Source organism: Tarenaya hassleriana, unplaced genomic scaffold (genome assembly GCF_000463585.1).
Source record: "Tarenaya hassleriana unplaced genomic scaffold, ASM46358v1 Cleome17, whole genome shotgun sequence".
NCBI classification, from domain to species: domain Eukaryota; kingdom Viridiplantae; phylum Streptophyta; class Magnoliopsida; order Brassicales; family Cleomaceae; genus Tarenaya; species Tarenaya hassleriana.
The window spans coordinates 195,150-209,104 of NW_010965122.1; the positions used below are offsets into that span (position 1 = coordinate 195,150).

Genomic DNA, 13,955 nt, shown 5'->3' on the forward strand with positions numbered 1-13,955 from the left:
ATCCAGTTTTCATTCCCTCCGTCCCTCATCCGAAACATCCTTTTACATATCTTAATTTCTTTGAAATGTTTCATTTTTTTTTTGCGGTTTGTCTCTCCACTTTTTTTTCCTTTTCCTATTTTAACTTCATATTCAGGAAATAAAACGTCATATTTAGGTGATTCAATAAAAATTCGGTCGCATACATTGTTATGGATATATATCATGATCCTCAATGCAATATAACATTTTACAGAGCCGAAGTTACTCAAAGTAATTTACCCAAAAAAAGTCAAATTAATTTACCAAAAAAGAAAGAATAAATTATTCAAATTAATAAAAGAATGTGGAAAAGGAAGGATAATTAAATTACTTTTGCGGGGTCGAAACAATTTTGGAGAGAATGAAATGATTCATCCTTGGTTCCGAAAATACCCCTACATGTTTATAAAAATATCGAAGATACCCTCCTAAGCCTGGAAATCAACCGACTTCCACGCGAGACACCTCTCTGGGTTCTAAAGCGCTTAACTGAACCCTAGTGCCGCCGTCTCCCGTCATCGCTCCGGTGAGTCACCCTCTCGTATCCTCTTCCGGTGTCTCTTGTCTTCTTCTCTTCTTCTGTTTCGATGAATCTCGACCACTATTTTGAATGGAGCTTGCACTTCGATTCCTTTTCTTCTTAGTCCTTGATTCTGTCATTTGGGTTTCTTATGCTAATCGCTCAATGAGCTACTAATTATTTGTTTCCATCGGAATTCTTCAATGCCTAGGGATCCGTCGAAAAGAGAAAACTTTTCAAGCTTATCTAAGGCAAGTGATCTCTCTGAACCATTTTCGCGTTTGCTTCTGATTCGCGTTTGTCTTCCACGGAATCACGGGGTGCAGTTAGCGTTTGGAGATGCATTTGTGTAGCGTTTATGCTGAATTTATGAGTTTCGTAGTTTTTTCCCTCCTGATAATGGGTATTCCAGAGGTTCATTATTGATTCCCAATAAGTTTTAGATTTTGGGGTTTCACAACCTTATTCTTAAAAATTCACTCTTATAGCTTAAATCTTTCTCCTACTCCATTGTTATGGGTTTGCTTGTTATCGTCTGAACGATTACTAATAGATTCTTTTGTCTTGATGGAGCAATTCCATAGTCAAAGATTTATGTGCTGACAACTGATGTGTATTCTACAAGCTTGGATTTAGTGTTCTTTGTATTACAGTTTAAATTGTTCGGTTTTAAATTGAAGTTACTTTGGTTTCGTCCTTTTGATTTAATAAACAGCAGGTATTTGCATTCGGGGATGTTCATTGAATTTTATGCCTGTCTTACAGGTTTGGACGTCATAGGTGGACATTCTCTCTGTAGCTGCTTAATAGATGGATTTCTCATTACAGGACGATGATTTTGGTGGAGATTTTGCTGCTACTCGCGTATCCAGGGCTTCAGGTCTGAAATGAACAAATTCTTCTCTATGTAGTAGAACACGAGTTTTTTCAAGCTTTGTACGTTATTTCTTGTTGATGGTTTGGATTATCTTTAGGGTAGTGTTGATTGGAATTTTTCTCTTTTTGCATATATACTATTCAGGTAGTAAAAGAAGTTTCGATGACCTTGAAGATGACGAAGAAGATATATTTGACGCAAAAAAGGTGCGTTTATAGTGAAGATAAAATTATAATTTTATGAATTTTGATTATGCTTGTGATAGCTGTTCTTAGAAAAATTGTCTATGGTAGCTTTACAAGATTATTTTCTTGTTGCTAGCCGTTGACTTGTGAGACGCATCTGATCATGGTGGGATATGTTTCTAGCTATTTTCAGGTTTTTTGGTCCTGCAGTTGGGTTTTGTGACTATAAGAATGTTAATGTTACGGATAATGCTGCTTCCACAATAATCGGTAGATATGTTGGGCTCAATTCTGGCCAATTACTTGAGACAGAAATTTGATTCGGAATATACTTATTCCATTTGTTTTGCACTTTCAGCGTAACGTGTGGAGTACAAAATATGTGTAATTAGCTGAAAGTTTGCAGCTTTCTCATGTCTTGATCTCATGTAACCTTTTTTATATATATTTTTAGATATTTGACAAAATTGTAGTTCATCATCATTCAGGGTCGTACAAAAGCAGAAGAAGCTACACCTGGTGTTGCAACTGCGATGATTTTGACACTTCGTGGGAGGTATTCAGATCTATTTGCATTTTCTTGTTTGAGGCTTAAGTATTGGATATCATCCCCTTGCTTGATTTAGCATTATAAAAGAGAAAAAGTTTTATATAATGTCTTATCCTCAACCTCTTTAATTAACATTTTCTTTACATGTTATCTTGCAGTCTCGAGACTTGTAAAAATGACCTAACAAATTGTCAAGTATGTATTATTCTCCAATCTATGCACAATTATCTGCATCCCTGTTTGCATTTGAAATCCCTGTTTCTAAATACTTTGTGTCAGGTTGAGCTTGAGGCAGCAAAAACAGAGATTCAGAAATGGAAATCAGCGTTTCAGAATGAGTCCTTTGTACCGGCTGGAAAATCTCCTGGTTTATTTCTTCACAGAATGTTACTTTGCATACTACATGCATTAGTTCCACTAAACAATCAAACTTGTTGCTTCTGTCTTATTCGGGTCTTAAAACTCTGCTTGCTACTTCTCCTTCCAGAACCTAGATTTGTGATTGACTATATCCAGAACTTAAAGTCATCTGAGAAATCTCTGAAAGAACAGGTTAGTATTTAATATTTATTAGTATTTAATTTTGTTTAAAATGTGGTGATTGGTCAAACTGATTTTGATTATGATTTGCTTTCTTCAGTTGGAAATTGCAAGGAGAAAAGAAGCTTCGTGCATCGTACAATATGCAAAAAGGGAGCAGGAAATGGCAGAATTAAAGGTAATGCTCCAGTAGTTCATGCATATTGCATTCTAAAACTATTTCATCCCCATATAAAAGGATTGACTGATGCATATAACAGAGGTCCCTACTCTGAGTTTTTAATTTTGGATTTCCAGTCTGCAGTTCGCGATTTGAAAGCTCAACTGAAGCCAGCATCAATGCAGGTATGAAATTCTTCAGTAATTTACTTCCGTAGCATATTACATATCTGTACTGAACTGAATACATTAAAAATTAGTCATGATGAAGTATTAAAAATTAGTTCCGATCTAGTTCCGTGGTGCACAACTTTGCTGGGAACATTATTCTCTATATCAATACAAAATAATTTTTCTGAGTTCTGAGGGTGGTGGTCGTATTTGATCTGGATTTACACGGAAGGCAGCATTTTGCTGGTTTTTCTTTTTCCAGTCATCAAAGTACAGGGCATATTCCTTGTCACCAGATTTGCCCTTTTTAATTGTCTATAAGAATTTTGGTGGTTGAACTATGTATGGCTTACCTTTGCAGGCGAGGAGGTTGCTGTTGGATCCAGCAATTCATGAAGAGTTTACACGTCTAAAGGTCTGTGCATAGATCTAGTTTCTAGCCCTAAATTAATTTGCTCTCTCCGAATTTAATCCTGATTGTTAAATTTATAGAAGTAACTAAAGTGGTTTTATCCAGAATTCAAGCTGTTTAGGAAGTTTGCATTCATGTACGGATGACCGGAAAGTTCAGTATATTATTCATTTCCTACTGTCTACACCTTGGGTAATGGTAGATTCAATTTTCTGTGTTTAGGTGTTGTTCTAATTACAATTGTATGCGAAACTCTAAACGTCTTTTGGTTGTTGTTGATATATATATATATGCTCGTGCCCTTTAGGGTTTTAATACCTGTTTGTTTAATTTTGACTCGTTAATGCTTCTTTGGTCTTATGATAACAGAATCTAGTGGACGAAAAGGACAAAAAAGTAAAGGAACTCCAAGATAATATTGCAGCTGTCACTTTTACTCCGCAAAGCAAGATGGGGAAGATGCTTATGGCTAAGTGCAGAACTCTTCAAGAGGAAAACGAAGAGATCGGACAACAAGCCACTGAAGGAAAGGTATAGCTGTTACCACAGATCCCTTATAAAAAGAAAAGGAAACCTTTTCACCTGTGTCTCAGTATTGATTTTTATTCGGCTTGAAATTTAATTTTGTAAAATATCATTCCCTTGAAAGACTAGGAGGAGATTGATGCCTTTTCACCTGTGTCTCAGTCTTGAATTATATTCGGCTTGAAATTTAATTTTGTAAAATATCATTCGCTTGAAAGACTAGGAGGAGATTGATGATTTCTCATGTTCATAGAAATGTGGATTTTTCTGGGTTGACAGATGCAGGAACTCGCAATGAAGCTTGCTATGCAGAAGTCTCAAAACGCTGAACTCAGAAGTCAGTTTGAAGGTTAGTGGTATGCCTGTTTTAGTTTCTGCTCATAATGTAGTAGACAAGAATGAATTTATAATTTCTCGTAGCCCTTTTCTCTGCCGCAATTTAACGCTCCTCAATCATACGTTTACCTGTGAATCTGTGCTTCATATAATTGAATCCGTTATAGGGGTTCTATGTGAATCATTGAGAGTTCTCCAAAGTAAAGTAATGAACCTGCTGAGATTAAGAAAAACAGTGATAAGAGACATTCAACTGATATACCTTTATGTTGTCTGAATATTCCTTAACATTCGTATAAATTTAAACTTGGGTTTGTGAAAACTATGTCTTCTGCTTCTACTGAATGCAGAACTTTTCAAGCAAATGGAGACATTGACTAATGATGTTGAGAGATCGAACGAGACGGTATTTATCCTTGTCTCTTTTGTCATTTCTGTAATGAAGAAGAAGAACTCGTGGCTAAACCGTTAAAGGAGTAAACCTGAGTTCAACCAGATGACCAAGAAAGACAAAAAAGAAAAAGAACCAAAGAGAAAAGCCCTTGTGGTTAAACATGCCGGTTTGCTGTTGGAATAACAAGAAGACATGAAACGAAAACGAGCGATGTGTGGTAAGAGTATATAGCAGTGTTTGAGTGAACCAACGATGCATTTTACGTGTGGTTTCAGGTAATAATCTTGCAAGAGAAGCTGGAAGAGAAAGAGAACGAGATAAAAAGACTGAAACACGAGGAGCGTATCGAGGAGACGCAGCAGCAGCAGCAGAAGATCGAATCTAGTGATGCTATCCCTGATTTGGCTGACAAGAAAAGTGGCAAAGGCATAGATGATGATGATGATGATGATGATGATAGGATGAAAGAATCAAATGAAGAGAAAAGGACTAACAATGAAGACTGATGATTGCTACAATACAGAATTTCCCTATCATTACCATTTTTTTTGGTTTAGTCATTGTTGTTGTTAACATTGTGTACAATTTGATCTGTCTTTTGATTTCGTCAAGTGTAGTTTAAAACGTTTTAGTAGAAGACAAATGAGTTTGGCTTTATTATTGGAAACATTTTTTTAGGTAAGAATTTGACATCATTTAGACTGTCATATTAATAGTCCAATATTTTGATATTATCAACAAGACGATAATACTAAATCTTTTGATTTTATTGATTTTTCTGATGAAAAAAAAATATATAAATAGATAAAGGGTTTACATTTTAGGTTCATAAACCCAATGAATATTCATTCAGATATATCGTCTCTGTGAAACTGTCAAAGGTTTAGAAGATCTCAAAACTTCATATCAATTCATAGAGGTATTCATGTATAAATCCAATAATTTTATATTTCTGCAATATAGTCTTATAAGTTTAATGTTTTTATATATTGAAAATCATGTCCTAAAAGGATTAATATTCCAACACCAACCATCCGTTTAGAGACATTACATTTAAGCTATACATGTGAAAAAAAAAATCCTAAAATATGCCAAAATCTAAGGTACGATATTTTTTAATCATTAATTATAATTTATAATTACCACATAAAATTTCTCTATTTTATTATTATATTTACGCAAATAAAACAAACATAGATCCAAATCCATGACCAAGCATTTTGGTGCGCTGAGTATCCTACTTTGACGGAGAATTTCCAAATTACCCTCAATGTACTACAAGGACTTTACTACCCTCCTCTTGAAAAAAAAAATTCCAACTTCTAATTTATCCTTTTCATTGACAAATTACACAAATACCCTTCAGACATAAATTAAAAAATAAAAAAAACTCCCTTTTTTTAGGGTTTCTCTTTCTTCAAGAACGGTTTCTCTCTCCTCCTCTCGCCATTGTTGACTAAACTCTCTCTCTCTACTGTGTTTTCTCTCTCCTCCTCATCTTGCTATTTTGTCTTCAAAATTTATCGAATTTGGACAAAATCACAGGCAAATCAAGGCGAAATCAGTGACGAAAGTGGAAATAGGTAAGTTTGTGTCGAAATCTCAGTTTTTTTTCATACACATTGATGGTTGTTGCGGTTTTTTCCTTCCATTTGTTGTTTTTTCTGTAGTTCTGTTGTTTGTAAACAAAGATCTATATCGGATCTGCATTTTGGATGTATTCCGAGCATCGTTCTGTGTCACGGGTCACACAGGTTAATTGTCACGAAGGTCAACATGGGTATATGGGTCACAATGATCACAATGTGCACAACACTTATATGGGTGACTATAGAAACATGACACAATGGTCAAAATGTGCATAATACAAATAGATTAGGGGTTATATGGTGAAGTGGTCACGCGGTCACACCATTACAGGGTCACTTGGTCACATGGTTCATGAGTCATTAGGAAAACCAGTCACATGGGTGACAATAGGAACAAAGTCACAATAGTCACGGTCACACGGTCACAAGGTCACAAGGTCACAAAGTCACAAGGTCACACGGTCACACGGTCACAAGGTAAAATGGTCACATGGTCACATGTTTCAGAATGGTCAGATTGGTAATAATGGTCACAAGGTCACATAGTCACATGATCACATGGTCACAATGTTCAGAATGGTCGAATTGATCTTCGTTTTGTAACTCTGTTTTCCAGTGGTATAATGGATGGGCGAGACGAGAGGTCAACAATTATATATTTTCTATACGGCGGTGGTTGGATACAGAATAAGAATGAGGAATATGAATGGGAAGGAAAGGTTATGGAAAACCAAAGATTGCCATTCTTTTGTCCCCCTTGGAGATGACCTACAGTGAACTTGTTCGAGAGTTATGTTCGGAGATGAAGGTGGATAAAGATAAAGTAGAGATCAAGCTGAGCTATTTACCAAATATAAAAGAAAACAGAAAGTCCACCTATCTATGGAATGACAAGCATGTTCATATTTATCTACTGGATAAAATAAATGGAATGCGAGGCATGCTTTATGTGGAGATAGATGAGGTACGGGTGAAAGGTGAATGTGAACAAAATATTGAAGAACAACCTATAATTCATGTTGGTGAAAGTGGTGTTGGAGGTAGTAGAAAGCGAGATGGGATAGATTATGATAATTGTGTTATGTTGAGCCCTAACTTTAAGAGTAGAATTGGGAGTAATAATGTGGCAGAAGTTATACATCTTTTTTACAGTGAACATTCTAGTGGTCTTAGGGATGTTATAGTGACTGAATGTGATGGTGATCGTGCTAATGGTGGTGATGATTTGGCCCTTACTCTCGGTTTTCGAATTCTGTATTCAGTTTCAGTGATGGATTAAATATCACAATTGGTCATGAGTTTGACAATAAGAAAGCAGCACAAGAATTTGTTCGCAAGAGTACAGCTATGGGTCGTTTTCGTTACAGTACATTGAAGTCCGATAAAAAATTGTGGGAAATAAGATGCAAATTTGATGAATCTGGTTGTAATCGGAAGTCGCGGACGGCATTGATTTTAAACTCGGAGCGTTGGAGTATAAGAAAACACAATCCCATGCATAGCTGCAAACCCGTATTTGAAACAAGCGAAGCTTTGAGGGGTACAAAGAAATTGGTTCGGGATTATTTAAAGGAAGAATTTCCCGGTAAACTTGATAGTACGCATTCAGCACATGAAATTGTAGATAGGGTAAAAGACAAGTACGGTACAACCGTAACATATTTGACGGCATTATGAGGCAAACACAAAGCTGAAAGTGAGATTCGAGGTGATCCTGCTAAGCATTTCAGAAAGCTTCCTGGGTGGTTGCACATGTTGCAAAAGAGAAATCCCGGAACAATTGTCGGTCTTGAGTTGGACAAAGATGACAAAAGTTTCAAATATCTCTTCTTCGCATTGGGTGCAGCGGTAAGAGGATGGAATTACATGCGTAAAGTGGTTGCGATTGATGCAACATTTCTCACAGGACAATACAAGGGTACATTGGTCGTTGCAACGGCACAAGACGGTGATCACCACCTATATCCGTTAGCCTGGGGAGGGGGTTATTGACAGAGAAAAAGATGCATCATGGAGGTGGTTTATGAAAATGTTAATAAAGACAATCCCAGATGGACCTGATGTTGTCGTGATTTCTGATCGACATAGGAGTATAATAAAGGCCGTCAGCGAAGTGTCCAAAGAAGCAGGGCACGGATTTTGTGCGAGACATATAGCGCAAAATTTGAAAGTCAAGGTTAACAGAGGCATGGGAAGGAAAAGTTCGAGAGGTGAGACCATTGCCGAATGGTTCTTCAAATGCGCGGAAGCTTATACGTTGAACGAATTTGAAGACCTGTTTAATGATATGAAGGACAGGTACGAGGTTTTTTTAACCATTATTACCTAATCTAAATTTTTGATTATTCTGAAACATGTGACCGTGTGACCATGTCACCATGTGACCATGTGACCATCATCAATGTGACCGTGTGACCATGTGACCATGTGATTATTGTACATTGTGATCATATGACCATTGCTTATTCTGAAACATGTGACCATGTGCCATGTGACCATTGTTTGTGTAGGTATCCTAAAGTCGCGGAGTATATGCAGAAAGAAAAACTTGATCTCGAGAAATGGACAAGGTGTAAATTTAAGCGTCAAATGTACAATTTATTGACAACAAATGCGGCGGAATCAAAAATTCTGTAATGAAGAAAGCAAAAAGGTTTCCGGTGCTGGGCCTTCTGGATATGTGTGTCTCCAAGACCGTGGAATGGTTCGATAGATATAGAGTGGAAACAGGATGTGCCGATGATTCACAAAAAATGACACCGCATGTTGACAAAGTGCTCCATGAGAGGTATGAGACTGCATGTACGTATGAATTCATTGTGCTAAACACTGTTACAGAGGAGTTTGAAGTGAGGGGTGAAAAGGATAGAAAACACTTTGTTAGCATTGAAGATAGAAAGTGCAATTGTAGGGTGTTTGATATCGATAAGATCCCATGCAACCATGCAATTGCAGCACTTCATAAGGTTGGTAAAGCGAATGTTATACCAGACTTGTGTTCTCCATATTATACGCGGGAGGCATGGCGTCTTGCCTATCAGGAAACCATGTATCCGGTCCCCAATTGCTATGAATGGATTATCGATGACCCGAATGTTGTAAATCTTGTAGTTATGCCTCCTATAATGGATGAGAAACGACAATGTGGGAGGCCTAAACAAAATCGGTATCCTGGTCCTGGTGAAGCACGGAAGAGAATCAAATGTGTAGCGGGAACATCAACATCGGCAATGTCAGAGAGAACAACTATTTTGGAGTGAAAAACATCAATATTCAACCCTATATTTATTTTCCCTCCCAAATTTTAATCCTAAAATTTTTTCCTCCCAAATTTTAACCATATATTTTCCCTCCCAAATTTTAACCCTCAAATTTTTTCCTCCCAAATTTTAACCCTATATTTTTTTCCTCTCAAATTTTAACCCCAAAATTTCATCTATTAAATTTAAACCCATAATTTTCTATAAAAACATTAAGAATCCGAGATTTTTTTCCAACTTAATCCAAACAAATATAAATACTACTAAAAAAGATAATGTCAAACAAACAAAAGTAATCTTAAAAAGGGTTCAAAATAACATAAACGTAAAAAGAGTTTAGGGATCGTTCACTCTCTCTTCTTCCTAAACCTCTGAGGCTTGCCATTAGCGAATATTGCTACTGTTAGTTGTTCACGGATCAACGTGACATTGTCATTGCATATTAACGGTAATAGCATCCGCTCTTTGGCAAGGCAAATGGCTTCGATGTACTTCACTGCGAAAACCCCGCATTCTTCCCCACTGTTTTGGGGTACGTCCTGCACATACTCAATGTCCAATACATCTCCATCAGCGAAAGCTTCCGACCCAGCGAGGCAACACAACTTCGGAACGACATGACAGAGTTTTTGAACTGCATCTTTCGCCTTTTCCTGCAGTCTGGCTTGGCAATCATAGATTTCTAGAGTTTTCTCACTGAAATCCACTTTAATGCCAATCCAATTGCAGCTGATTTCATCATTGCCAAATCCGAGAACATTAAGCACACTCACAAATCCCTCGTAACTGATCAACGACGTCCCTGCACAACCAATTGGAAGCTTTCCGTTGAAGTATGGCTATAAACCGCCCAAAGTTGTCATATCTCCCGATTCGGCCCATGTTTTGATTAACTCTACAAACATGGTGTCACACACCAAGTAATTGCATCCAATGAAGGTCACATGATTCTTTATAACACGGGTTCGGAGTTGGTACATCGCCTCATCCATGTGCTACAGAATAAAACAATACATGTCAGTAAATACAATCAACATTAAATCTTGAGATTCTGTGACCATGTGACCTTGTGACTGTGGGATCGTGATCGTGTGACCACGTGACTCTGTGATTGTGTGACTGTGTGATTGTGATTGTGTGACCGAGTACACTTACTGTGACTGTGAGCCATAGTCCGACTTCCAAAAGTGTCTCCCAAAAACTTGATTCCCGCTCAACATTCATCCCTGACTTCCACAACCTTTTTTCTTCTGGTTTCTTCATAAATTCCCATAGAGCTGAAGCCATTGGTCCATCGCATTCAACAAAAGATTGATTCCGGATAAGGAACTTACCACTACTGTGAATGCGTTCAGGATTCCACACATACTCCTTTTCTCCAACAGCCTCTTTCTCGGTTGAATCCTCAGCGACCTCAGCAACTTCAACATCCTTCTTGCTCGTATTGATGGTGACTCTACCTTGTCCTCTACCCCTACCTTTTCCTCTGCCCCGGTATGCATGGGATCGGGTTCTTTTTGCAGGGGGCCACTTGATATTGGATCGACATAGGGACTTCTCTTGGTCGGACCATCAACAACTTTCCTTTTACTCCTTTTCAATGGTGTTGGGGGGATAACTTCTGCTTCAGGTTGCGTGACTACCTCTTCGTTAGGTTCACACATTACATCATCCTCATTGGCTTTATCATCATCTGATGCATCATCTTGATCATCATCTTGATCATCATCTTTATCATCATCTTGATCATCATCTTTATCATCATCTTCTTCATCTTCTTCATCATCACCTTCAGAATTGTCACCATCATCATTATCATCGTCACCTTTAGAATCGTGACCTTAAGAATCGTGACCTTCATCCTTATCATCATCACCTTCGGACTTGTTATCACCTTTATGATTATCACCATCACCTAAACAAAAAACAGTTAATACAATCAAATTAAATTCTGTGACCATGTGACCTAATTACATTGTTACCGAAACTTTATTCCAGTACTTACTTCCTACTTGTGCAGTAATAGTAGCCACAATTGTGTCAAGTCTCGAATGCCCTTCTCTTTTATGTGCATTCTTGGGCGAGGCAGCCATAGGAGTCTCATCTCGAGACTGCAATATAAAGTCTTCTTCCTCTGCCTTATCGTAATATTCATCAGTCCTAACAGAATCTATCGGACTTGTCGGTTTTGCTTCTTCATACTCTGGTTCTTTGAATATTGGGTTCATCCTCACATTGTCCAGATCTATCGGACTTGTCGTCAACCCCTCTGTGTGTCGGGGACTTGTCCTCAAAATTATAGGCTCTGTTGGATTCTCCGTAACTTGATCAGAAAGGAGCCCAACGTCCTTGAAAAGCCTCGAACTATATCTCCAACAAAATTGATGACTCGGCTCTCAGACACTTTTATTTCCAGCTGTATATATTCCTTAAGTGCTTCAATATGTGATAGCCCCGTTACTCCTTGACGAAAAGCCCTTTGTTGTTGTTGTTGTTGTTGTTGTTGTTGTTGTTGTTGTTGCTGCTGCTGCTGCTGCCGTTGCTGCTGCTCTCGTTCTTGTACTTCTTCTTCTTCATCTTCTTTCTCATCTACTTCATCTGAATCATCGTCTATCAATACTTTGCGCTTATCCTTCATTTTCGTCTCCAATGACTTTTTGCAATGCAGCTCTGCATCGCGACTCTTCTTCCAACATATGCTTTCCGGGTTTTTTTTTTCAGATGTTGCATCCAAAATTGAACATTTGCATCTGTACTCCCTTCATACCCTTCCAAATAAAAAAGAAGTGCTCCTTCACCGCTTTCTATCTGCAGTATGCTTTTAATACCCTGGAAACAAATGTGATTCAATGTTACTATAAGTATTCATTCTGAATCATGTGACCATGTGACCATATGACCACGTGATTATGACACATTCTGTGACCATGTGACCATCATGTGACCATATGACCATGTGACCATCATGTGACCATGTGACCATGTGACCATGTGATTATGTGACCATAAAACATAGTCACCGTGTGATCAGAGCCAATGGTGCCATGTGAGTATGTGACTATCTGATTATGTGACCATGTGATTATTGTATATTGTGATTTAGGCGTACCTCTGATTTCTTTCCAATCGTTTTTATGACATTACTAAAGGTCCAGCGGACGTTTGCTTTCACGGACTTCTTGCACATCCTAGGACACCCCGGATCTGCTTCTTCAACATCTTTATACTACCCATTGCAACCCAAGCCGGATATACATTCGAATGGAAGCAACTGCAAAATATTGTTTAAACATTATCACACGACAAACAAACCTTCAAATCATAGTAACATATATAATGGCAACTCTAAAATAATCCATTAAACAAAAAATAATTACCATAAGGAGTATTATAAATCCCCGACAGTGCCATTTTTCCTTCAGAGTTCCACCCGCGAAACTTTTCTGTATCTGACCATTGATCTTTTCAAATGTATATCGTCCACACGGAAACCTTTCGTAGAACTCCAAATCATTCACCATGTCCACCAAATCATTGTTGATATTATCTTCTGTGGTGCCATGGTCCAGAATCCCTCCGAGTATCATCACCATGGCCAATTTCTTCTGATCAGCAACCTTAGCGATTGGCGTCTTCTCAACGTTTTGCTTAGACACTTTCCGATTCCCAAACATTTTCAGTCTGAACTTGTCTTTCCTTTTGTACTCCCACCCTGGCAGATATTCACTGCATTTCAATCCCGATATCAAGGCGTGCTCCACGATGGAGTACCTGATGGACACTCCATTGACGACAAACTATAGCTCGCAATCGTCCTCGACCAACACTGCGTGGTTGATGAGGAATGCAGCAGGTGCCATCTTCAGTGTCTCTTCGAATTTGGTGTGAAACAGATGCTGAAACTGTGACTCTTTGCTAAAGTACATCCATTCCTCGTTTGTTAGTAGGTCTTTCAGCTTCTTCAGTGTCTGAGCAGGGTGACATCTCGTATTTATCTTCGGGCATAACTGAATTTGATCAAGTTTGTAGATATACGGCGCCTGCAAAACATCAAACATTGTGACCTTTGAGACTGTGACCTTCTGATTATATAAACGTGACACTGAGACCTTTGAGGCTGTGACCTAGTGACTATACAAACATGTGACACTGTGACCTTTGTGGCTGTGACCGTGAGACCATAACATTTGAATCCTTAGGTCATCCGATTCTTCATGACAATCTATACATCCATCGACCCATACCGTGTTCTGTCATATATCACTTGTCTTATTTGATTGAAACTCATCCATTGTGACCGAAACTCAACCATCTCACTCGATTTTAACCATAAAGTCTCAAACCAAAATTCTATTTCGAAATCCCCAAATTTCAAAAATGCCCAAAACCCTAATGCTCTATCCTTCAAATTCTCAA

The 13,955-nt window shown here is 38.0% G+C and overlaps 2 protein-coding genes across 3 annotated transcripts; both read left to right on the forward strand.

Annotated features, from left to right (window-relative positions):
* Positions 1 to 461: 461 nt before the first annotated feature.
* Positions 462 to 5,327, forward strand: LOC104809841 (FKBP12-interacting protein of 37 kDa). 2 transcript variants are annotated; one of them, XM_010535927.1, is made up of 15 exons: positions 466 to 547; positions 753 to 792; positions 1,307 to 1,421; positions 1,563 to 1,624; positions 2,092 to 2,159; positions 2,312 to 2,348; positions 2,433 to 2,520; positions 2,641 to 2,705; positions 2,794 to 2,871; positions 2,991 to 3,038; positions 3,385 to 3,438; positions 3,805 to 3,966; positions 4,240 to 4,309; positions 4,647 to 4,702; positions 4,966 to 5,327. In XM_010535927.1, the coding sequence occupies exons 3-15, from the start codon at positions 1,352 to 1,354 to the stop codon at positions 5,194 to 5,196; spliced, it is 1,089 nt and encodes a 362-aa protein (XP_010534229.1). In that variant the 5' UTR covers positions 466 to 547; positions 753 to 792; positions 1,307 to 1,351; the 3' UTR covers positions 5,197 to 5,327. The 2 variants fall into 2 exon arrangements, with proteins under 2 accessions (XP_010534228.1, XP_010534229.1); XM_010535926.1 differs by having other exon boundaries at positions 462 to 547; positions 2,433 to 2,705.
* Positions 5,328 to 8,031: 2,704 nt separating this feature from the next.
* LOC104810141 lies at positions 8,032 to 9,539 on the forward strand. The gene is made up of 4 exons (XM_010536341.1): positions 8,032 to 8,227; positions 8,331 to 8,577; positions 8,790 to 8,849; positions 8,993 to 9,539. Exons 1-4 carry the CDS (start codon positions 8,032 to 8,034, stop codon positions 9,537 to 9,539), a joined length of 1,050 nt encoding a protein of 349 aa, XP_010534643.1.
* Positions 9,540 to 13,955: the final 4,416 nt, after the last annotated feature.

What these genes read in the sequence shown, in the direction of transcription:
- LOC104809841 (XM_010535926.1), top strand. Translation starts at nt 1,352, where the DNA reads ATGGATTTCTCATTACAGGACGATGATTTTGGTGGAGATTTTGCTGCT. An exon ending in ATATATTTGACGCAAAAAAG is followed by an intron (nt 1,625 to 2,091) that starts GTGCGTTTATAG and finishes ATCATCATTCAG; the next exon opens with GGTCGTACAAAAGCAGAAGA. An exon ending in AAGAGTTTACACGTCTAAAG is followed by an intron (nt 3,439 to 3,804) that starts GTCTGTGCATAG and finishes TTATGATAACAG; the next exon opens with AATCTAGTGGACGAAAAGGA.
- LOC104810141 (XM_010536341.1), top strand. Translation starts at nt 8,032, where the DNA reads ATGTTGCAAAAGAGAAATCCCGGAACAATTGTCGGTCTTGAGTTGGAC. An exon ending in CGTTGCAACGGCACAAGACG is followed by an intron (nt 8,228 to 8,330) that starts GTGATCACCACC and finishes AGACAATCCCAG; the next exon opens with ATGGACCTGATGTTGTCGTG. An exon ending in TTTAATGATATGAAGGACAG is followed by an intron (nt 8,578 to 8,789) that starts GTACGAGGTTTT and finishes TTGTTTGTGTAG; the next exon opens with GTATCCTAAAGTCGCGGAGT.